The sequence below is a fragment of the Brachyistius frenatus genome, unplaced genomic scaffold (genome assembly GCF_029030835.1).
Source record: "Brachyistius frenatus isolate BFR_SWC_R1_liver_20210118 unplaced genomic scaffold, ASM2903083v1 Contig_44, whole genome shotgun sequence".
Taxonomy (NCBI): domain Eukaryota; kingdom Metazoa; phylum Chordata; class Actinopteri; family Embiotocidae; genus Brachyistius; species Brachyistius frenatus.
In genome coordinates, this window is record NW_027210643.1 from 873,657 (window position 1) to 898,957 (window position 25,301).

A 25,301-nucleotide genomic window follows, 5' to 3' on the forward strand; every position below is an offset into this window, starting at 1 on the left:
AAATCTGCGCTTTTTTCCTTCCAGAGACATGTGAAGTCAATTTTAATTAAAATATCTCCCGTTTTATGTTAATTAAACGAATACAACACGGCTACAACCGCGCTTCTGTTTCACTCATTGAAACATTTGAACTTCTCAATAAAGTAGAGTTTATTCAGGGAGAAGGTGCGTTTATGGTTTACGCTATTTTACGACAGTTTCCTCCGCTGTGCGACAGAAGCTGTGTTTGGCCGCAACGTGGAGTTGTTTACCATTTCCCTCTGTCCGGTTTACAGACTAAGGTCCTTTAATATACACCCACTTGTTTAAAACCGGGCCGCGTGCCTAAAGGGAGAAATGGGGAAGCCAAAGAAAAAGAGTGAGTGTGTGGGAAAAAAATGGTTAAAATATGTGAAATGGCTTTCTAAAGTGGTCAGGTTGACTGTAACCGGTTGCAAACGTGCTAATGCTAACTGATCTCTGTCTACGGCTCATAACACGATGATAGCGTTATAACTCATGTTTCTACATTTAAAAGCTAGTAGTTCCCCCTTTTAAAAAGTCTGCATGCCAAAATCATAACTCCGTTATTAACGTTGGGCTTGATAAACCGGGATTTGTATTAACCAGCTAACTGACTGTTGCTGTAGCTTGTGAATGCAATTTAGGTTAGGTTAGGTTAGGTTAGGTAGTTACTTACTTTATTAATCCCCGAGGGGACATTTTTTCGCTAGGGGAAATTTAATCCTAAATCATCTCACTGCATTGCTCGTCGTTGTTTCTCAGGTGATCTCAGCCGAGCTGAGCTGATGATGATGACCATTGCTGATGTGATCAAGCAGCTGGTTGAGGCCCACGAGGAAGGCAAAGACATCAACCTTAACAAGTACGTCACCTCGATTAAAAGAAACGCAGCCACAATCAGGGGCCGGAGTCATAAAGATTCTTAGAACCAAAAGTTACTTTTTGTGACGTAATCGTAAGAACATTCTTACAATTGTGACGTTTTCCAGTCATTCACAAAACATCTCATCCCTGAAGAGATCTCCTGAGGTGAAAGACTGTTAGGAGGACTTTTAAAATTGCGAAAGTACATCGAGGTGGGAGAAATATTCTTCAAACGCCGAATGAGAGTGATTTAGTGAAACGTTACAGATTATATCGAGCAGGGATGATGTTTGTGGTCGATCTCATCAGAGACTCGCTCACCTCCCACTCAACACAATGACACAACAGCTGCAGAAATGAAAGTGATCACAACACCGAGATATTTGGAAACTAAAAATGCGACAGTGATGACCGGAGTCCATCACAACCTTCATCAGCAGAGTGAGCAAACAAACAGATTCATATTGGGAAACGGTTCATTTCATTTCCACTGGATATCACTTAGTGTCCATTCTGTGCCCATTCTGTGCCAATTATCACAAAGAGGGTATTTTTTATTTTTTTTCTGATCAACCAATCACATCGTTTAAAAGGATGCGTCATGGTAACGGGGTCAACCGCAGTTCCTCGCTGAGATAAACGTTTCTGGGCTTCTTCACTCAGTGGCTCTGATAAGTTTCCTAAATCCCTCCTAAGTTAAGACTTCTTGCTAGAAATGTTTGGGCTCCGTTGGGATCTCTCTCAGAGGATTGTAAGAATATCTGAATACAGCCCCACGTTTATTGGCCAAGTATGTTATTACACACAAGGAATTCAGCAGATTAAGACCTAAACAGTAAACATCCTGTGAAACAGTCAAAACCAATAAGTTGTTGCAACTAACAATTAATATCTGTGTATTAAAGTCTGATGGAGCATCTGAGGACATAAATTAACCATCCACGAGCAGTTTTCTTCTACAGTCACATGCAACATAGAATCACATAAAATAGACCTTAACTTTCTCTGGTCACCTCAATAGTTTTAATTCACTTTTTATTTTCTAAGATTTCAAGTGACCATAAAGATGCTCTCCGCTCACATCGTGCTGTAGACTGTGCTACGTTTTTTTTTAATTTTCTTTTACCGATCATAATCTTCGATCAAACAGAGTGAAGACGAAGACCTCGGCTAAATATGGACTTGAAGCGCAGCCTCGATTGGTGGACATCATCGCTGCCGTTCCTCCACAGTACCGTCGCGCTCTGGTGCCCAAACTCAAGGCCAAACCTATCCGCACTGCCAGCGGGGTACGTAGTCTTCCTCTTCCTCCTCCTCCTCCTGCCATTCCCTCCTGGGTTCAGGTGTTTCATGTCGATCTCTGTGCGGTGGTCACCAAATTGATCTTATAGTTTGCAGTAACGTCTGACTAATAAATGCATTCACGTGACGGCAGAAGAAGAAATAATCCTTCTGTGCACATCATGCGATCGGCTGATTTATCTGATGTTAAACTTCACGACGTTTCCTCATAGTTTCTCAGAGGAGTTGTGATTTTAGCCCCCGACTCAGACGGATGATGTTTAGAAAACTATAACAATCGGAGCCAATGACAAAAGACCTTCTGTTCATCACTGACAACAAGAAGGAGGGTTGAAATATTTCATGTCGCTGTCGCAGATTGCCGTTGTAGCTGTGATGTGCAAACCGCATCGATGTCCCCACATCAGCTTTACAGGCAACATCTGTGTGTGAGTACCGCTTTGTTTTTGTTTTAAAACTTTTAAAGTTTGTTGTTATAAAGTTGATATATGTAAATTGAGCTCTGTAGATATGAGCAGATCATGTAGATGTGTGTATTGTACATATAATAGTATAAGTCAAAGAAGAAACACCAGAGCTGCCTGACATATTAATATCATGTTATGAGACGAGATTTGTGTTTGATTTTGGACATTGTAATTTGCTGACATGGCGTTTTCTGTTCTGGCTGTTTTATTATTTAACTTTACTCATGTTGACATTATATGCACATTACCAATGATTATTTATCTGAAATCTCACTGTGCAAATATTTATTGAAAGCACCAAAAGTCAGCTCTGCAATATTATCACAATATCAGTATTGAAGTATTTGGTCAGAAATATCATATTTGATTTGATCCATGTGACCCCACCCAGAGAGGCAGATGTAACCTCTTGGAAACAGTTTTTTATTCTGTCATCATATGTTTTAACATGTCTTTATATGTTAAATCAATGTTTCCTCTGACAGCTACTGTCCTGGTGGACCCGACTCAGACTTCGAGTACTCCACACAGTCGTACACCGGCTATGAGGTAAAGTACTTCGACTCCACCCGTGTACCTTTGCGAGGTAGCCGCTCTGCTCTGAAGTCCTGTATTCTGATCCATGTCAGAGTTTCTTTGGACAATTAGCTTCCTTTTTCTGTCAATTATCTCAACTTACTTTATTCACAACAAGTCAAACTGAGACTGATTTAGTTTTTGGGTAAACTCATTCATTTTCTCGCTCATTTTTCTTCCTCTGTCTCTCTGACAGCCGACCTCCATGAGAGCGATCCGAGCTCGGTACGACCCGTACCTTCAGACCAGACATCGGGTGGAGCAGGTCAGTGGCCGATCGCGACAGTGTTCTTTATATAACCCTTTTATATCCTGTCAGCTTCACACAGTTCGTCTTCTGCGACATTCTTAAAGCTGCTCGTTTACACCAAAGCAACAAGACGCGATGGGAGATGCATCTCCATAGCAATGACTCTGTACTTCAGTTTTAACTGCCAGCTTGTCAGGCTTTTTCGTTGCTGATTATAATTTGTAGTCTTAAAACATGCATAAGGATGGTGATGATTACCTAATTGCAACAGTTGCGTTTTTAGAAAAAAAATGTGGGGGTCGAAAATGTTGTGTCGCCCATGAGTGCTTCATTGAAATACCCTTTAAGGCTCCTGTCACACAGTTATGGTAGTTTCTCACTTCCAAAACTCTGCCATATCAATCAGATGACAGTTTGTAACTGACGTGATCAGCTGACTTTGCTACAAGCTGATTGGACGTCTAAAACGGCCCTCTGATGACTCCACAAGCCGGCTCGAGGGACAGTTCACGTTGCTGCAACTTTTTCAAACGGTTTAGTCTCATCATGAATTTTTGGTCTGAACTGGGCTTCAGAGTTTATTTGGAATCACATCACAAACAAAAAAATATTTGGCTGCTTGAAACATCAGCCTGTGTTTAGTATCCGTAGAATTTGTCTCATTTCACATCGTCCCAAAGATACACCTGTTATTCAAATAGCCATTTTAATAAAATGAGCTTCTTTGCTATTGGCCGTTGATGATATATTTAGGATGCTGTAATGAGTGTTGTGGCGTTCACCCGCCTACAAGATCTGACCCTAATTATGCTGTTATTTGAATTAATGGTCACATTAATCTAGCACAGCAGAGTCAATTCATTCATGGTGCAGCTGGTGCAGAAATCTAAACTGTGTTCATCTCAACTCGCCACAGTTTTCATCTTTTTCATGGAGTTTTGCCCGTTAACAGTCAGTTTTATATGCATCGGCTGCTTAAAGCGTCATTTTCATTTATTTTACAAGACAGTATTGTCAATCATTACAATAATATGTTATTAGCGATACTTCGAATTGCAGCCGATCAAATGACTCTGTTGTGGTATTGTAATTTACCAGTCGTGTAAAAGCGTGCGTGTGCTCTGCAGCTGAAGCAGCTGGGCCACAGCGTCGACAAGGTGGAGTTCATCGTGATGGGCGGCACCTTCATGGCTCTACCTGAGGAGTACAGAGACTACTTCATCAGGAACCTCCACGACGCTCTGTCGGGACACACCTCCAACAACGTGGCGGAGGCCGTCAGGTACTCCATCAGTCTAAAGGGATTCAGCCTGCGTGCTTCTCTGTGTCTGTGTAACACGCTGTAACTACAGACCTAATGGCATCTCTTACTGATCAGGTGCAGCAAAACACCAGAATATATAGGAGGTGTGATCAAAAACACTGTTCCCGATAACATCAGAGAAGAAGTATTTCAAGTTACATCTCTTGATCGCGATCGGCTCCTGTGTTTCACGTGTGTTCGTGACCGTTCGGCTCGTTGAAGTTCAACATGGACCCGAAACTGGACCAGAGAGCACACATCAGATTTTATGTCTAATTTGGCAAATCTTCAGCTGAGACCCTTTTATTGAGCTTTTGTTTGTGCTGTACTGCACAGTAGTAATTGTTGTCTCCACCAGAGGGAGCCAGTCCCCCACATTCGCTCCCTGAGATCTGCCTTACTGCTGAATATCACTGTGAGGTCATCAGGACCTGACTCACAGAAACTTAAAAATAGTTTAGGCCCGAGCACCAAAAGTGTTTGTTTTGTTCTTCTTGTAGTTAAAAACAGAAAGAAAATTCAATTGTTGTGATTTAAAACAGAAAAAAAGCAGGAGATCTTTGCATTTAAGAAGCTGGAACCACAAAATGTTTGTTCGTTGATTAAATGCTTAATTCATTTACCAGACTTAAGTTTATCCACCTATAGTCACCATCATTTTTATAAGGTTGGTTAAAAAAAAAAAAAAAAAAAGAAACGAAACCTAAACAATACATTGGGTATAATCTGATAAACCAAATCCATCCAGTCTCCCCGCCACTCATCCTCAAAACACAAAGACTGCTCTGACTGTGAGCAATATGAAACCTGGAAAATATCGTTGTTTGTTTTACACCACGATTACGTTTCGTTCAATTGCAATTACTACTTCGTTTTTCATTTTCAATCACCACAGCTTGTCATTAAAAATCCGGCAGAAAGCTGAGACCTGATGACCATCTCCACAGTCAGCTGTTGAATAAAGCCGCTTATTCAGGAGGAAAATAAATGATGCGCCTCTCCAGAAGTCCTCTTCACTTTCTTCTATCGATTTCTCACTTTAGCCAGCTTTGAATGTAATTTGGAACCCGTCTACTCAGTATGGATGAGTCACAACTTTTGAGATGACTTAGAGAAGATTTGAAGTAGAAATGCGCATTTTTCCAAAGAGTTTATAGACGTCATACAGATGATCGGACCAAATAATGGCTTTTTCACAGGACTGAAATAACCGCCGCTGACTTGTTTGTCAGCAGGAGCTAAAAGTCTGATAAGACCCAAGAGGACAGTTTGTGTGTGTGTGTGTGTGTGTGTGTGTGTGTGTGTGTGTGTGTGTGTGTGTGTGTGTGTGTGTGTGTGTGTGTGTGTGTGTGTGTGTGTGTGTGTGTTTTTGCCCTGCTCTTGTTTAAGATGTTCTGATTATGGTAATTACGGTGGCTGCTGCTCAGTTCGGGAAGAGGCACTTTGGGTGGGGTCAGCCCTTATCTCTTCCTCGTGTCTGTGTCTGTGTGTGTGTCTGTGCGTGTGTCTGTGCGTGTGTGTGTGTGAGAGAGTGAGCGAGATATTTCTGATGTGTGTTTGTACATTTCAAAGCGTGCATGTATGAATCGCAAGTCTCCACCTCTGACCGTGCGCTCCGCTCCTGATCTGATCGCAGCGCTGAGACATCTCGAGATAATCGCCTGAGATAATAGACTTTTTATTGATTCATCTCATACAATCTGATCTTCCTCTGTGGAGCATAAACTCTTGTAATTGGTGTAAATCAGCCAGGAGACTGTAAAAGATGGACATTTATTGCCAGCAGATACAGAATCGGAGAGAATATGAGCCGGCATGAGGGGAGCGGACGGTCAGTGGAGCAGCTGGAGTGGAGGGAGAATGAAAGCTGGACGATTTGATCTGATGAGCTGCAGCGGTTTGGACGCTTTTTTGTTTGTTTATTTTCTCCGCGATTTCAATCAGGGACTTAAATAAGTTTGAAAATAGCACCCGAGTCAGAGTCAGGCTAGATGAAGCTGATAATGTGTCTCCCTTGAGATTATATCTATTGATGGAAAAGGAACATATTGGATCACCTATCATCTCATCTACATCTGGAGGCTTCATGTTGCAGTTTATTGCTTCATTAACCAGCAACAGTTTTATGAGTCATGACATGTAAAAAAAATAAAATAAATAAATAATTTGGTGCAGAGGTTTCAGGTTGGTCTACTATTGGATGATTAGTGGGACATGTTTAATGATCACAGTGTACAATGCACGTTTTTCCAAATTTCTAAATATTTTACTATAAATTGTAGGTTTGAAATGGGGAAAACTGGAGGCCAAAAGAGTGCAACAAAACCTCTGGCTCCAGTAGACTCCCATTCACAAAGCTTCAACTTCTCTCATCAAATAAGTCATCACGTTTTTTTTTTTACACAGTTATTGTCATTATTTAAATACACTTCCACTGATCAGTGTTCTGGTGGTCCTTCCATAATGAATTAGATATCAAACCTTGAAGGGAAGTATGGAAGGGCGGGGCACAGTGTCCTCTGGTTCTCAGTCAGATCCACGTCTCGCTATGGTCACTTCTACCTCCAAAAAACAGAAATGGCACCAGCCGAAATGCCAGACTCAAGACTTCAAGACCAGTTGGCGGGTTGCCACTAAAATCAGTAGACAATTGGGAAGCTGTGTGTGTGTGTGTGTGTGTGTGTGCGTGTGTGTGTGCGTGCGTGTGTGTGTGTGTGTGTAAATGTAAAAAGACGATATATCATATGTGAGGGAAACACATGCTGATGTTTACATGTAAACACAGTTAAACAAAACTTTAAATAAACTACACCCCTTATCATGACAAATGAACTACTAAATCATTTCGTTACCTAACATGATTTTGACACAAAGGACACACGTATTAATGTCTCATTTCACATTGTTTGCATTGTCTGTTTGTTTTTTGTTTTTATTGCATTGCTGTGTCCTTAATGGGAGGTTAATGTTAACTGGCTCGATAATGAGCCGTGCAAACTCGCAGTGTGTAAATGAATGTTGCTAAATGATCCCAGTAATATGTAATAAATTCATTCACACAGAACCTTCACACATCTCATCTCATGGAGGTTTAATAGTCAAATGAAAAAGACATTATTACAACAAAGCAAAAAAGATCTTTAATTAAATGACAAAGTATATAAATAAGCAGATGACGTCAGCAGAAGTGACTGAGACAGTTTCCTCCTGCAGGTACTCGGAGCGCAGTAACACCAAGTGTGTGGGAATCACGATAGAGACGCGGCCCGACTACTGCCTGAAGAAACACCTCAGCGACATGCTGGGCTATGGCTGCACGCGGCTGGAGATCGGAGTCCAGAGTGTCTACGAGGACGTGGCCCGCGACACCAACAGGTCAGCGGGGGAGGGAGGAGGGGAGGGGGGCAAACTTAACGTGACGGCAGCAGGTCTGATGGTGACTAAATGAGTAATGGATGGATGAGAAGTTTTAACCTTCAGCCTTAATAATCTGTGTTTTTTTTCTCCAGAGGCCACACGGTGCGAGCTGTGAGTGAGTCCTTCCACCTGGCGAAGGACGCCGGCTTCAAAGTGGTCGCACACATGATGCCAGACCTGCCCAACGTGGGCATGGAGAGGGATGTGGAGCAGTTTATTGTAAGCATGTTTTTTTTAATTATTATTATTATTGTTATTATTTATACAGAATAATACAGTTGGGTTTTTTTTTGTTTTTAACTAAAAGCGGAAATACATTTTAGGTGAAAGTTAGGTTTGGGATGGTACCGGGTACTAATGATGATGTGTTGTTAATAGTAATACTGTAGCTGTAATAGCGGGTCTTAGTTAAGGTAGTGCAGGTTAACTGCTACGAAGTAAGAGACATGTTGATTTTGATATCTGGATGAGATGATGATAAGCCTTCATAAAGGTTTTCCAGCAGGAATCAAACCAGTGAAATCACATGATATGCAGAAAACCCATCAATCTGCATTTCAATACATTCCTCACACTTGCAGACATGTTTGAATTTGAGCCATGGACTTTATATAAAACCGGACATAGTCTCCGGATCTGCAAAATGAAGCCAGTAACGAAATGCCCTAAAGTGCAGTAATTTCTGTCATGAAATACAAAAGTCAATACAAATCATTATAGTGTCATTGGCTGAATTCACTCCTTCTGAAAATGATTTCAACTTTGATTCGATACGAGGCCTCAAAGAGAGCTAGTTTTGGGGGTTTGATTGACGTGCCTGGTGTGCAGTCAGGTTGCTGGTGTAGGTGGGCGGGGCCTGGTGTCATCAGGTTCTGCATTCTTAGTCAGATCCACCCCTCCACCTTAACGTGTCCAAATGTGGTCATTTCTGACCCCCCCAAAAAACAACAACAACAACAAAAAACAGCCAAAACACCACAGTTGAGGTCTCAGAATGGCTGTTAACTAACCGGCGGGCAGGTCACCACTTGGTTCGAGCTGATTTAAGATGTTGACTGAGTTGGAAACAACAGTCCATCACTGCATTCTGATGAAGGTTTGTTTGAGCTTCTACAGGAGATAAATGTTCACTGCAGAGAGTTTTGCTGTAGCTGCTGGTCAACTTTTATTTTTAAAATATTTTGAAATGGACAAAGTTGCATCAACTGATACACGAGAAACAAAATGAGTAAAAATAAAAAAAGTTTTGACTCAAAAGTGGAGTACAGTTACGCATCGAGTTGAGCATTAGGTTTATTGTTTGCGACATGAGTAATCATACTTTTCTCTTTTGCTCGGCATCAAAGTGCGTCATCTCTACTTACCTCACAGTGGTGTAGTTTCAAGTAAGTCCTACATGTAGCATCTTAAAAATAGCAGCGGGAGAGCGGTGACAAGTCGCTGCCATTCCCAGCAGTGATGTGAGTGTCTTGAAAAAGCCTGTCAGATGTCGCTCAACAGCAGGCTCACCTCGCACCTCTGATTGGAAACAGCTTTAATATCAAAATGCAGAATCCTCCCCAACGTGCCTCGACTGTAGGATGTAAACGAAGGCTCAGTCTGAAGCTGCGCCAAGTTTCACCTCTTTACTTTTAAGTGATAAAAACAGAAATCAGGTGATTAAAAACACAATGAAGGAACACAAGAGGTGCTTTTATAATTAGTGCAGGTGAGACACTAAAACGCAATCTGTCACTCGTTGTCTCAGAACCAACAAAAACATGAATTTATCTTTGTTTTGCCTGTTAATTAAACTGTTTTTGCAACTGCTGCATCTGATTAGTGGCAGCGTGGGGACTCGCAGGGTTTTGCATCACAAAAGAGCCGCAGTGAAAAAGTTCAACACCTCAGTGTTCCTCTGTAATGAGCTACAAATTGAAGAAGAAAAGACGGCAGAAAGAGAGGAGCGTTCAGATGTAAAGTGGAAGCAGTAGGTGGTTCAAATCCAACTGTTTTTTTTTTTTTGAGAACAGTTTCCATGGAGAAGACGTGTCAAAAACACTGAAAATCCTGAAGTTTTGAATTGATAAAATTGCTATTTTTACCCATCAGCCTACACTCAGTCACTTATAATAACAAAGTGAAAACATGTTTTCAGAAATGTTTGCAAATTTATAAAAAAAAAAAAAAAAAGGACTGATCGAATTCAAATTTTTAATCCAGTCCTTTGTAGAAGCTCCGTGTGCCTCATTTGTCACCGTGAACGTTGTGTAGAAGCGTCCATGTACTCCCTCAGATTTGCTACATTACCTCGTGTGTGTGTGTGTGTGTGTGTGTGTGTGTGTGTGTGTGTGTGTGTGTTTGTAAAATGGAGGGCAGCAACAGGTCAGCACTGTGAGAGGAATCAGATTAAGGGCTCTATTTTATTGATCTAAGCGAACGGTCTAAAGCTTATGATGTATGCATTCAGGGCATGTCCAAATCCACTTTGTTCTAGTCTCCTAATTATTAATGAATTCATTGTAATTGTACTTTGGCGGATATGATGGCAGATTTTTCCAAGTAGCATGAAAGAACGCTGTGCAGAGGAAACTGATCTGCCTTCGTGCAGATTGTTGTAATCTTTCACACTGTAATCTTTTTCATCTTTTTGCGTGTTTGTGCTCTGCTGCATGTCACTGCGTGTGCAACTGTATGCATTCTACTCACTCACGTCACGCCCATATAGGTACATATTGCTGTCTTAATAATGCGCCATTAAAATAACAGTCACATCCTGCACCATTGGACTTCAGAACAGGTTGTTGTCGGTCGCTCGCTTCCAGCTGACTCAAGACAGCAATGCACCACTAATGAGTCTGACCAACAGGTCCATGGGTACATCAGTGTATCCCCACCATTGTCTGGAGAGGGCGGGCCGCCCCGCCATCGAGACCCCTCTCCCCGCCCCCCCATGAAAGAAACAAAATCCCAACGTACTCATAGAACTGCAGTTACCTCCAGTAACTACTGTGTTATTTACTTATCTCCTGTGTGAGACGCTCGTGCATTTTTCTGACAGTCGCGCTCATTTGTCTCGTTTCTCTACTCTGCTGCGTGTCTTTGTGTGTCCTGAAGGGCGGCGCTGTTCCTCACAGACGTGCAGCGCAGCAGAACAGAGGACCTTAGGCTACTATAGTATATGACAGCGACACCCGTTACGTGACTGTGAAACAAGCGCAATAAAAGTGTAAAGTTAAGCTACCAATGGACAAACCTCCACCTCAAACTGCTGAAAACCAGACCAAAATATCAGCTTTTTTTTTTTTTTTAGATACACCCTACTGGTGTATCAAGACGCAAGGATGCTAATGTTAGCAAGCTAGCAGTCAAACCTGGAGCTGCACCCCCCCCCCCCCCGACAGGTAGCGTAGTGTCTGCCTATAGGAAGCGCTGCACATTTACTATTTCAACGACGTGGGCACTGGATAGAAATACGATTGGTCTGAAACTAGTAAAGCCACTTTGTTCTGAGAGTAAAATGGAGCTCCACAATGTTTCTTTGGCCCTCTCAGTATCTTCCTTTCCTCTCCTGTAACGTTTCCTCCGTCTCTTCCCTCTCTTCAGACTTCATTTTCTTCCTTTGGCTCTGCTCTCTTTTTTTTTTCTCAACTGTGCCATCTCAATATTTTCTCTCTCCTGTCCCCAGACTTTTTCTCACCTCTTTATTATCTTTCACTTGATCTTTTTCTTCTCCTCAATCATCGTAACTTCTCACTTGCCGCTCTGGTCCTCTCTCCTGTCATCTATCTCCCCGCTCTCGTCTGTCCTCTTCCCGTCGCACCGTCTCCCTCTCTCGCCTCGCTCCCCTCCTCTTATCGCACTGACACTTAGATTACACAACGTGTGTGGAACTCTCCTTTGCTCCTCCTCATCATATCTAATCTTCCATGACACACTTCCTGCTAGTGAGTAGGGGAGGAAATCTGCAGGCTCTTAAACTTTCACTGCAGGATCCAAACTAAACATCTCACGGTTTTTTTCCCTGGAATCCATGAAATTCGCTGCGACTACTCAAACACAGGGAGCATCCAGAAATAATCGGTGTGAAAGACAGAGAGTGTTCGTAGTGGAGAATGCCAGAAAAGAGAGAAGAGATGATTGTATAGGTTGGCCTTAGAATACATCCATTATCTATACCTGCTTTATCCTGAACTGGGTCACGGGGGGAGGGGGGGGCTGGACCGGCGAAGGCAGAGTTACACCCTGGACAGATCGTCAGTCTATCACAGGGCCAACACATAGAGACAGACGGAAACAAAGACCGTTCACGCTCTCATTCACACCGAAGGCCAATTTGTAGAACCACCAATTAACCTGAGGTACATGTTTTTTGGACGGTGGGAGGAAGCCAGAGGACCCGAAGAACAAACTCCACACAGAAAGGCCTAGGTCTTCGGACACATTTATAGTCTCATCAAATGACAGTTTAGTCCAGGATACTAAAATTAAAACCACCTTGTGGAACAACGATCAATATATTTTCTATTGTGCACACACAAAGACACAATAAATATTCCTGCAGTTTGTGTAGTTTGTGCACAAAGACACGTAGAAATGAGCAGACATGGATGTAAACAATTCCTGGTCTTAAGTATTCAAAACAATTCTTTTAGCAAAGGTTTTTTTGAGGATTGTTACACTTCAAGGTTACCCACAATGCATTTTGGGAAGAAACACTGAATGCTAACAGTGAGCCAGATGTTTGAGACTTGGAAAACTTGTTCTATATTTGACTGGTGAGCTGCTGCGAGTAGCCGATTAGCAGAAAAATATTTTTCAAATCTTTTAATAATCAAATGTTAATTTTAGTCATTTTTCAAGGACGAATACAAAAAATGTGCCGCTTCCAGCTTCTGATATGTTGTCATGTGAAAGGTGTCAAACGGAGTGAACGCGCTTTTTAACCGCTTTCCGCTTATTTTTTAAAAAAATGTATTTATTTTTTTATAATTGCAAAGGTAGGTTTTGGTTTATTTATCTCGGTCATCGGGCGGTTTCAAATAAAGCAGAGCGCTACATTTAGAAAAAACAACAACAACTGTGACAAACCCCTTGCGCACTTCTTTACCAGGACCAAACAACCACAGTTAGCAAGACGCTATCCAGCATCGATGAGCGTTTCTCAGCTAAACAGCAGCTGAATCATAATGTTGCTCTGTGTCTGACAGATGTTGATTTTAAGGGAAATGTGTGCACAAGTGTAATTAAAGGCAATTTTCTTGTCAAAGTAAAAATGTTAAAAGCCCCAGTTTGTGAGATTTGGAAGTTTGTCGGCTACTAGTGGTTTTATCAGGGACAACAACATAAATGAGCTGACCGCAGCACATTTTCCTAGAAATAGTTTAAAGATAGAAAAATATATACACAGAGGATTTAAGGGAAATAAACCAATTTTCATGCGAAGACAAAAAAAAATTGGGGGGATGTTTGTTTTCTCATTATTGAGCGAAATATCTGATGTTATTTTTAGCCGTATTTGCACAGCTCGTCCTTCGCCAAGACTCCAGCTTCCCCCGTGACCCTTAAGAGGATTAAGCAGGAAAAGATAATGGATATGAAATACGATTGAGATTTCCAGCTCCTACATTTTGACGTCTTTTTTCGGTCACGGTGTCCACAGTGATGAAAATGAGAAGCAAATGCTGCACAGACAGTGTGATGCAAGCAGCTGCTGAGATTTCAGTAGAGGGAGGTGAAATGTGAAGGACCGTCCACGAAGGCTGCATTCATTACCTCCATTCAGGTCTCGTTACAGAGCTCTGCAGCACTGTGTGCCGGCTCAAGTAAGCAGGAAACCCTTCAGACATCTTCCTTTTTTTTTTTTTTCATTTTTTTTTTTCATTATCTGTAACTTATGTAGAGACAGGTAACAACTTGAAGGTTTAACCAATATAAAGAGCTGCATTTTAAACGGTCTCAGTCTAAAGTGTGTTTTTGTTGTTGTCCAAACACACTTCTGCTTCTCCAACAGCAGAGAATCTGAATGCAAAATAAGGCTAATGGTTCAGAGGGGTTGCTCTCGGTCTCTTAATTCATCGTAGGCGTGTTTGGGGCACAACATGAAATACAGCAGCCGGTGAAGTCTCCTGTTCGCTTTAAGAAACGGGTGCACCTGCACGCTGGTGGTTTGCTCTCATAACAGCAGACTGTAGCAGTCAGAAAGAACTGCTCTCTGCAGAGGAAACGCATCTGCGCGTGTGTAGATTGATGTACACGACAATAGTATTTCACATAGAAATCCGTTTATTTTTCATCTTTCACAGGTTTGTGTGCCGCTGCATGTTCCTGTCGAGCCGAAAAAAATTGTCACCAGCAGGTTTTTGTCGGACCGTTGCGCATTCGCTTCCTGCTGCCTCAAGACAGCGACGTTCCAATAATGCTCCTGAACACACCTCATTTTAACACCAACACACCAATGGGTGCACACATAGGCACACATTTGGTATTCAGTCAACAGGACTGGACGGACAAGTGACATCTGTGTTGGTGTGAAACTGCTTGGTGCTTTAAGCTGAGTGTAAGAAAGCACCCTAAGTGTCTTAGGAAGGTGTTGAGCCACCAAAGAACAGCTTCATTGCACCGTGGCTTTGATTCTCGTCACGTGAAGTCTGCTGGAGGGATTGTGTGTCCTCACTTGTAGCTTTAATGAAGGTGGTGGAGAGCGCCGTCAAACACGTTGGTCCGGGATCTCCCACAGGTCTTCATAGATGTGGAGATGTGGAGACCAAGAAGGCTGGAGCACGTTATTCACATCCTTTTCATCCTCCTTAAACCAATCCGTGACCCCTTGTGCCCAAATGAAAGGAGACATTGTCCTTCTGGAAGAGGCTACTCCCATCAGGAGAGAAATCTGTATGGATTTGCAGAGATCCTTCCCTCTAAAGGGAAGGGCAGAGCCAAAACGTCAGCAGTCCCCGCAGTATCGCAGAGCCACATGATCCCCTCACATTCAGGTTTTTCCTTTCGTCTGTCACTGGTCTGTATATTGTAATGATCCCACCGGGTTCCTTCTGTCTGCCTGGATCACAGACCCGGTTTAGGACCCGCAGCAGCAGCAGCAGAACTTTGCATTCTCCTCGTGTGCATCACGGTTGTCCTGATAATGAAACTCCATTACAACTGAGCTCCTCTCCTCACTTATCTCCAGTGTACAGATGCATCCTGTTCTCAGGGGAAGCATCCTTCACAGGGTTCCTCTCCACCAACCAACACCAGATCCGATACCCGATCCAAAATAGTAGCAGATGCAGAATCCCCAAAATAGTCTCCAGACTGTACTTCTTTTTTGGGGGGGGAGAAGAATTGTTATTTTTCAGTTTGGCTACCCCACCTCCCCCCTCCTCGTCCCCTCCCTACCTCCCTTCAGGTTTACCGCAGGGCCATGTGGGCCGTGTCCTCATGAGATTATGAGCTGTGACGAGAGAGCGAGAGAGAGATTATGAGATACTGATAATGCGGCCTATTTTGGAGAATGTGCCTGGATTCCAGATCTTCACGGTCCCGAGCGTGATAGTCGGCGCAGAGGGGAGGAGAATAACTGGAAACCTCACCGATTCCCCTCACTGCACACAGGCAGACAGAAACATTTCTTTCCTTCAATTGAATAACGGAGCCCCGTTGCGTTGTCCTCCGCTTCGTATGAGCTCAGTGGATGTCTACTTTTATGTTCAGGAGTCAGTGCTTTTACAAATGGGCCCATTTTCTAATCGAATACTCAGACGCTGTTCTTTACTCATGTAGAAAAGTAATTTGAATGAAATGAACTGTGGGTATTTCTTTACATCCGCTTTCTTTTGCTTTGTTTTCATTCTTTTTCCTCTTTTAAATTTACAAGATTTATTACACACAACAGTGACTTGACACCCCAGCAGTGACGGGAATCCTTGGTGTGCTCATCAACTCCGATTCTTACATGTCAACATAACACCAGAAATGTCCATGACATATTCTTAAGTGCTAACAAATTAAGTGTTAACTCGACTTTGTTTGGGGGCTAAGTTTGGGTTACAAGTTGTGACACAAAATGTAGTTTATTGAAGCTTGAGACAAAGTATGAAGAAACAACACAAAACAAATGTCCCCTGCTCATTTGAGAAAATCGTACCTGGTTTCTGGAGCAAAATCCTGTTGTCGACTCGATGAAGGTTCAGGAGAAGCAGTATAAACCGGAGTTAATGAAACTGTGCTGTAGTTTCAGAGTTCTTGCTGCTATACTGCAGTTGCAGGTATACTTGTATGTTGTGTTTCTCTGTAGAAGCAGGTGTCTTATGTTGTATTATGATGTCAGAGTTCCAGAATGATGGTCATAGTGGAGCAGTCCGATCGTGTGTTCTAACAACGCCTTTGATGGCTAACCGCCATTGAGTTTTAACAACCATGAAGTTATGGTGAAAGCAATCTTATATTTTTGTTTAACAAGTCCATAAAAATGGATGTAGCTTGCTGCCTTAATGTGCAATACCACTGAGGGCCAGAAGGGGCTGGCTCCAATACACTGCCATTCAAAACACGGCGGTCTATCTGAAAATATTTTCATAATGAATTTACTATTAGGCCTCAAACAGCGCTAAAAGCGTTGATTCACCTAGAAATGCTGAGGTGTGCTGAATTCGCTTCAGATTGTGTCAGAATTGATTTTTCAGAAGACTAAACGAGAAACAAGCGTTGCGTTATTCAGCCTCTACGTTTACATCATCCGATCTACGCTTTTGTGTTTGACGTGGATCTGTGTGTCTCTTGCAGGAGTTTTTTGAGAATCCGGCGTTCAGGCCGGATGGTTTGAAGCTGTACCCAACGCTGGTGATCCGGGGAACGGGTCTGTATGAGCTGTGGAAGACGGGTCGCTACAAGAGCTACACACCCAGCGCTCTGGTCGACCTGGTGGCCCGAATTCTGGCACTGGTGCCACCCTGGACCCGAGTGTACCGGGTGCAGAGGTGAGCAAATTAATAAGCGTAGAAATGTTATACTTATTGGTGATGGGTGTTTCAAGCAAAAATACTACATGATATTGTGATCTGACCTTCCTTATACATTCTTCTACTCCTCTTTTTGTTGCTTAATGGCAATTGGCAAATCGCCACCTGGTGGTAGTAAGGAATTACTACAAGGCCCCTGTAAATAAAAGGGAAATGGGATGATACTATTCAGTTTACTTTCTAATGACTTTTAAAAAATCCTGACCTATCTCTGGTAATTACTAGGGCTGTCACTTTTTCCAAAAAACACATCCGAGACTAAATCAAATGACACGCAACGCGTTTGGATTAATTGGGACACCCCCACTCCCCCCGCGTCTCCAGCAGTCAGGTTTTTATCAGTTGCATTAACGTATCATGATAATACTTTTATACCGCACTTTTTAGTCATACAGTGACGGTCAAAGTCAAATCCACCTGAAGCTACAGTGGCTGTGAACTTTCGACGTACCTGCGCTGGTCTGAGGTGTCTCTGCTGCCTCACCTGGTGCCGACGTCACCGCAACATCTTTGTTCGTTACTTCTACATTGTAGAGCCCCAAATAACACACACACACACTGCTTCTCAGATGTTTTGTGTCGTAAATGTCCGCTCTGCGCGGCTTTGCTCACGAGTGTCATCTGTCTGTTTTCCGCCTCCTGCCGTGGTTGCCTCCACCAGGGACATCCCCATGCCGCTGGTGAGCTCCGGAGTGGAGCACGGCAACCTGAGAGAGCTGGCGCTGGCCCGGATGAAGGACATGGGCACCGAGGTGAGACTCACATTAACCTAAAGCACTCCGTGTCAGCTTATTTTGAGTAAGTGAGCTAATTTCCAGCTGGGATGCAATCCAAGAAAGATATGGCACAGCTCAGGAGGGGGCGGCTGCCAACAGACAACTGCTGACTGTTGGAATCATTTTCATATATTGCTATGATAGGGTGAGATGATTAAAGAACCTCTCAGGTATAGTGGAGGACTGGTGGAGCACAGAATTGAGCACCCCCCCATACACACCCACCCACACACACACACACACACACACACACACACACACACACACACACACACACACACACACACACACACACACACACACACACACACACCCCACACCGTTATTGAATTTATGTTGGGAAGTACAAAGTAGATTGCGACTTCAGTAGAAGTCCAGCCGGCCTGAAAGCAGCAGGCTGAAGACATGAGGCAGAAGACCCCCTCACCAACTTCCATCAAAACAACACTCAGGATAAAAAAAAAAAAAAACCTTCATCAAAAAAACCAACATATGGGGTAAGGAGCCCCCCTGTTTGCCTCAATCAGACACAACCAAGGCATTTATTGACGGTCAGGCAGAAACGCTGCCAATCAAATTTGACTTTCCCCAAACACAACGAGCACAGTGTCCTGGCTTTACTTTGTTCGACAGCATCATTCATTAGCAAAATCTCTTTTTACTGACCGAGCCATTATTTCCCTACCGAATGGTGGAAACCACAGAACTGTGTCAGTTCCAATAATCCAAACCTGGATCCAGTTTCCGGTTGACGTTTTCCTCCAAATGTTTCTAGCTAAATGTTGCAATTTAGAAATATTGATTTTTTTTTTTTTTTCAAACTGTCCAAGCAGGAAGATGTTTTTTATATATATATTTTTTTCTTTTTAATAAATGCATGCTCATTCGAAATCCTTAAGATTTCGGACCGGCTCGATTTGGACACACCGGTGGTTACCGTGGCAACAGCAAGTGCCCTTTACTTCGACAGCAAACCCTCGTTGAACAGCTCCTCACACCAGAGCACCTGGTGTGTCTTCAGTGCAGTGAAGCTCCCATTTTCACCTGAAAGAAGGCGCTCACTAATTTGACTTCTTCATCACACCATGAGCCGTCTGACTTCATGATTTACACACTGTGAGGATTTTTCACACGACAGCGGGACACAAACAAAGAACCCCTTTGATAATTATCCATATTGGATAATCCTGACCACCCTCTCCACCACCTGCTGCAGGGACAGCGTAGCACTTTCTCCAAAAGACTCCTCCAGCTCTGCTGTCACAAGGACATATACAGGAGATCATTCCTGCCGACCGCAATGAGACTGTACAATAACTCACCTCTGGCAAAATCCATCACACAACAATAACACCGTTGTCTGTTTTTCTTGGTTGTTTAAATATAAATATAAAAAAAACTTAAAAAAACTTTGCACTATTGTTTAGTTAGTTTTAATTTAATTGTTCTATTTTAGAGAGGTTTTATGTACAGTTGATTAATAGATGTGTTTTTGATGACCAAAAACAAGTCTATTAAACATAAAGCATCTTACAGAGATTTTTTTTGTTATATTTTGCACCATTTCCTGTGTGTCCCTCGTGCATATGAGGGCAGTGAGAAGGAATGGTGGACTATAGAAAAATAATAATTACACACGATTAAAGTTTAACGTCATTTTCTTGAATGGCTGCCACAAACAGTATAAAAATCAGGGTTTAACTACTTAAAAATCTGATCATCATATGTGTGATGATACGTATGATGTGTGATCATATCAGCCTTTTATGTGAAACAACAAATTTTTTGAGTTGTCCGAAGATTGTGAGTTTCTAAACTGTTTGGACCCATTTGTGTGTGTGTGTGTGTGTGTGTGTGTGTGTGTGTGTGTGTGTGTGTGTGTGTGTGTGTGTGTGTGTGTGTGTGTGTGTGTGTGTGTGTGTGTGTGTGTGTGCGCACAGTGTCGAGACGTGAGAACCCGAGAGGTGGGCATTCAGGAGATCCACCACAAAGTCCGACCTTATCAGGTAACCTGAACATCCACTTTCACAGATCAGTGCATTAAAGATTCCAGACTTCTGTAGTGTGTTTTGAATTAAAGAACAAATGATGCATTCCTGGAACCACCGGTAGCTAACAGAGGTGTGTGTGTGTGTGTGTGTGTGTGTGTGTGTGTGTGTGTGTGTGTGTGTGTGTGTGTGTGTGTGTGTGTGTGTGTGTGTGTGTGTGTGTGTGTGTGTGTGTGTGTGTGTGTGTGTGTGTGTGTTCAGGTGGAGCTCGTGAGGAGGGACTACGTGGCCAACGGCAGCTGGGAGACCTTCCTGTCCTACGAGGATCCGGAGCAGGACATCCTGATCGGCCTGCTGCGGCTGCGTCGCTGCTCTGCACAGTCCTTCCGCCCCGAGCTGAAAGGGGGCGTGTCCATCGTGCGCGAGCTGCACGTGTACGGCAGCGTGGTGCCCGTCAGCAGCCGAGACCCCAGCAAGTTCCAGCATCAGGTGGCTTCACTTTCACACACTCGACGTGTACACCAAGACGAGTGGCTCAAAACTGTTTGAAAAGTGATTTCACGAAGTGATTGTGTTGTTCTGATGTGTAAAAACCTGTGTAGGGTTTTGGGATGATGCTGATGGAGGAGGCAGAGAGAATTGCCAGAGATGAACACGGCTCTGGCAAACTGGCTGTTATCTCAGGTGAGAATCAGAAGCAGCCAAACACACTCGTGATGTTTTAACACACAATAAGTCAGCCAATAATAATAATAATAATAATAATAATCGTGATCCCAACACAAGTCAGGAGTCGGGATAGGCTACAGTTTTGATGGTCATTGTCATACTTTGCACTTCCTGTGACCACTTCACAATAAAATCCCCAAAAGTGTTGCACAAGTTGAATGCTTTTAATGTGAAGCAGCAGAAGGAAATGGTTTTACTTTATAAAGGTCTTTAGGATTGTATTTTAAACAAGTTTTAGTCATTCAAACATGACCGCTGCCACGCAGAATATTTTAGCTGTATTTTCAAAAATTGGAAATATTTCTACATTTTCTCAAGCCAACGTTAACGCCCAAACAATACTAATAAAAGATCCCATAATTTGGGTTATTAGACAGATAGATTTATTTGACAAAATTTGAAACATACATGACAGGCTGATCACCAAATGACTTCCTGTAACATTTTTAAAGATTATTGAGGACAGTAAAGCCTTATGGTTTATTTCCATTGTGGTCCTGTATTCCGGTACAAAAGCAAGTGTTTTATCCCATAACAGGACTTTAAATCTCATAGAAATGATATTTGTTAGACTTCTTGTGTTGTGGGAGTTTTTTTTTCCACTAAGTTTAAATGATAAATAGGGAGGTGCATATTTGTATATAATCTTGTTGGATACACCCATCTTAATTTGCACCACCCTTTTATCCATGGGGAGAAGTTTCAATCTTTAAAAATGAACTGCATCGAGATGTGTGGGAGGGGCCAGCTTTAAAAACAAGCTCTCAGCTTATTTTGCACAGTCTGTAATTTGTTTTTAAGAGCTTGAGAGGAGCTGTTGTACCAAAAGGTAGCATCTTAATCAAAGTGGCGTAACACCAAAGCTCCAGCTGGAGTTTTTAAAGGTTGGTGTATCCATTGGTTTGGCTTTTCTCACCAGGTATTTTGTTCTGTTGATCATTTTGTTGAGAGCTTTTTAAAGACACGTTTAAAGCAACAATTATCCAAAACAAATCCGAGGTAGTTTACCGAAGGTTTTGAAAAAAAAAATGTTGTCTGATCAAACGTTACAGTGAAATTAAGTAAATTTCTTAATTTTATTTGTGACCCAAAGAGGACAGCCTCTGCATTTCCTACATGAAGGGATAGTTTTCTATCCAGGAGCCACCTCACAATGTTTGTGACCTCTTTGCTCAAGAATGAATAATTGTGACCACGATATGTAGAGAAGAGAACACCTGCAGCGTTTGTAGATTTCTGCATTTCTGCATTAGAAAGTGAAAAGAAAGTTTGTTAGTTAATCCTCCACTTAGAACTCTGTTGTCTTCTCTGTGTGTCCTGCAGGTGTAGGAACAAGGAACTACTACAGGAAGATGGGCTACGAGCTGGAGGGACCATATATGGTGAAGGACCTGGATGGTCTGGGAACGGACTGAACCTGGCACCGTTTTTATCTGGACTGTGCACACACACACACACACACACACACACACACACACACACACACACACACACACACACACACACACACACACACACACACACACACACACACACACACACACTCACATTCACACACACACTCACACACTCACTTACACACACGAATGGTTTTATTTATCAAAACAATATTCTCACTGAGGGTGATGATGGCTGCAGCATTTGCAGTAAAACATTTTGCCTCGTATCAGAGGAGATAATGGTCGGGTTCTTCTCACGGCCCATCATCTGCTTAAAAAAAAATCTAGAACACACCGAGCAATGCTGCTGCATTTCCTGTTTTATTTAGATAAGGAGACGCGCCAGAGGACGTAAGAATAAAGTAAAGTTATTTGGCGTGAAGCCAGCCTCATCGGCTGGACGAGGGTTTGAGTTCCATTTAAGATGCAAACATTTTTTTATTGGTACAATCTCAGCAGAAACAGGCAGATGTAGCAACCAGAGCAGCAAACACTGCTGTTTGTCACAACCTGCTGGATTCTCAGAGATACACGCAAGGTGCCCTTTGGTGTCGTATACATGTGTTGGTTAGCCTTCGGCCATGCGGCTGCCAACTGTGATGTCACACGTTGGTTCGTGAGCTGCCGTTTTGATGCTCCAGTCTAGCATTTCCGTCACCGCCATCTTGGTTTTTGGAACTATAAGTGACCACATCTGGATGATCTGGGGAGGAGCGAAGGATGAATCTGACCTGAAACCTGACTTCACCTCAGGCATGTCAATCAAACTAGACAAACCATAGCTCTCTTTGAGGGCTAATATCTAATTAACTGTGATCAGAAGGAGTGAATTTGAACAATAATGACTTGTGGAAAAGAAATTCTGACTTTGTATTTGATGAGAGAAGTTGAATGGGAGTCTATTGGAGCCAAAAGGTTGTTTTGGAGCCAGCCCCTGGTGGCCTTCAGTGGTATTGCCCTTTAACTGACTTTTCAGACCTGCAGGCTGCTTCTCTTTCTACAGTTTATGGTTTAGGCACCAAAACCACTTCACATCGGGAAAATATAAAGGTTTGGGTCAAAATAAGTAATTCTATGTGAGTAACTTTAGGTATGTCAGGGAAGTTAGTTTACGTGCGTTGTGTAAGTTAAATAAGTTACAATATGTTAGTGGCTTACTTGCGTTAATTAAACTAAATCAGTCGACATGGATCCCCCCTCTCCATCGTCCCTGTTTGGAGGGGGGGGGGGGGGGTTGAAGGCGTAGAAGGACTGATGACGTGCACATCGTCAGTCTTCCTCCTCCGTCACACCGACCCGGGTGGTGTCATGATGCCTACGCCAAAGGTCACCTTGCGCGTATCTCTCTGACGCCAACGGCTTTGACACAACACGTCAGTATTTGATGTCCTGGGAATGACAAACGGATCGAATGTGGACACTGACGTTTAAAAGTGTACATTTGAGTCTGCTCATCTTCCTCAGTAAGCACTGGATGCCGGACGCTACCGCCACCCCGCCAATGAACCCTCTTCCAGTGATCTTTCAGCAAGAAGCAATGATTCCGTTTAACGTGAAACAAGAACTTTTGAGGCATTTTTAATTTCACTCAAGTGTTACATGAGTCCGGTGAAAGAAAACCCGAATGTCTAGGTATGCCTTAAATACTTGTTTGTCTTGGATGAGATGCCTGCTTAGCATCACGCTTTGAGTTAATCATGTTTATGTTGCTGTTAAATAGAAAACCCATTATGAGTCGAGTGTTCATTAATGGCTGGCAGTGGATGAATAAACAGTGGGAAGTGTTCTCACTGGGCAGCTGTTGTATAATTGCCCAATTTTGATTTATAGGGCAGGAAATGGAATATTAGCATTACATAAACTGCTTTTTAAAGCCCCTAAATTAATCCTGTTTCTTGTTTAGTGTCATGCATTCTTGGGATTCATGCATTCTGGTAAAATTCAAACGTTGGAAACAACTTGTCAGAATAAAGTATATTTCAGTTACTGTGTGCGTCCTGTGTCTTTGATGTCGCAGCAATCTTTGCAAGACATTTAACTAATTAAAGTGAAATGAAAGAATAAATAAAAAAGGTTTGAGCTTCCAAAGAAAGGTCACATTGTATGAGTGGCTCATATAATGTATATCCCAGTGTCAAAGGTGCCGGCCCTCACAGGAGACCCCGATTATTTCCCCGCGACAGTGTTTCGTTGGCTCATTTGACACAGCCTTTCCAATTACATCTCCATCTGTTACCTGAAGCAGTGACGGAACGCTGTGCGCAGCCACAGTCTTACTGGAAAGGGTTTGTCATTTGACAAAACTGCCTGCAATAACGCACAAAAGGCTCATGGGGTGACCCGTGTCTCGTATAGATTCAGAGTGCGCTGAGCGGTTGAAGCTGAACGGGGCTGTGTGTAATTTCCTGGACACAGCCGCTGTGTCGTGACTGCGCTGAGCCGTGTGTGTGTGTGTGTGTGTGTGTGTGTGTGTGTGTGTGTGTGTGTGTGTGTGTGTGTGTGTGTGTGTGTGTGTGTGTGTGTGTGTTGTTGCAGTCCTGACGCAGTGAGGAATAGGCCACATTCGGGCTTTCTCCCCACGCTTGCTCACTTTGTGCTATCAGCTGTGAAATCTGAAAGAAGAAGAAACCCCCCCCCCCCTCACTGCTCTCCAGCTCCCCGAGTCTGCGGAGCTGATTCGTGCTGTAGAGGAGGCAGAGTGAGTTTTGGGTTTGATCTCCGCTGCAACATGAGCAGAAGTGTAGCAAGTTCACTGAGACTCAACTGAACTGGAGGTTTCACGGCTTGTCTTCAAAGATTACCACAGCAGAAGAAGAGAGGGGGGGGGGTCGAGGTGTATTGATGGTACATGTATTATACCCCCATTGTTGTTAATAATGTAATGTCTCAATATCAACCCAATTATACACTACTTTTATTGGGAATCTGCTACATGTTGCCAGGTGTATGTAAACAGTTTCTATTATGAAATATATATCTTTTTTTTTTAAATCCAAGATTCATACAGGTTCTAAATAAACATGTAACCATTAAACGATCCGTCTTAATATCCATGTTGGAACTGAACACAGTACTCCACCTTTACCAGAGTTTAGTGTCCACAAAGTTTAAATTGTATTTCTTTAAAATCCCAGTTGGCTTTGCAAAGCAGGACAGCCGATAGCAATACGTGTCTGTCAGGAACTCGG

The 25,301-nt window shown here is 42.8% G+C and overlaps 1 protein-coding gene across 1 annotated transcript; it reads left to right on the plus strand.

Annotated features, from left to right (window-relative positions):
- Positions 1-236: 236 nt before the first annotated feature.
- Positions 237-24,100, plus strand: elp3 (elongator acetyltransferase complex subunit 3). The gene is made up of 15 exons (XM_069703076.1): positions 237-358; positions 766-865; positions 2,018-2,156; positions 2,527-2,597; positions 3,122-3,185; positions 3,409-3,477; positions 4,590-4,744; positions 7,979-8,140; positions 8,275-8,401; positions 16,946-17,139; positions 17,843-17,933; positions 19,898-19,963; positions 20,207-20,434; positions 20,548-20,629; positions 21,998-24,100. The coding sequence occupies exons 1-15, from the start codon at positions 337-339 to the stop codon at positions 22,087-22,089; spliced, it is 1,662 nt and encodes a 553-aa protein (XP_069559177.1). The 5' UTR covers positions 237-336; the 3' UTR covers positions 22,090-24,100.
- The last annotated feature ends 1,201 nt before the right edge of the window (positions 24,101-25,301 follow it).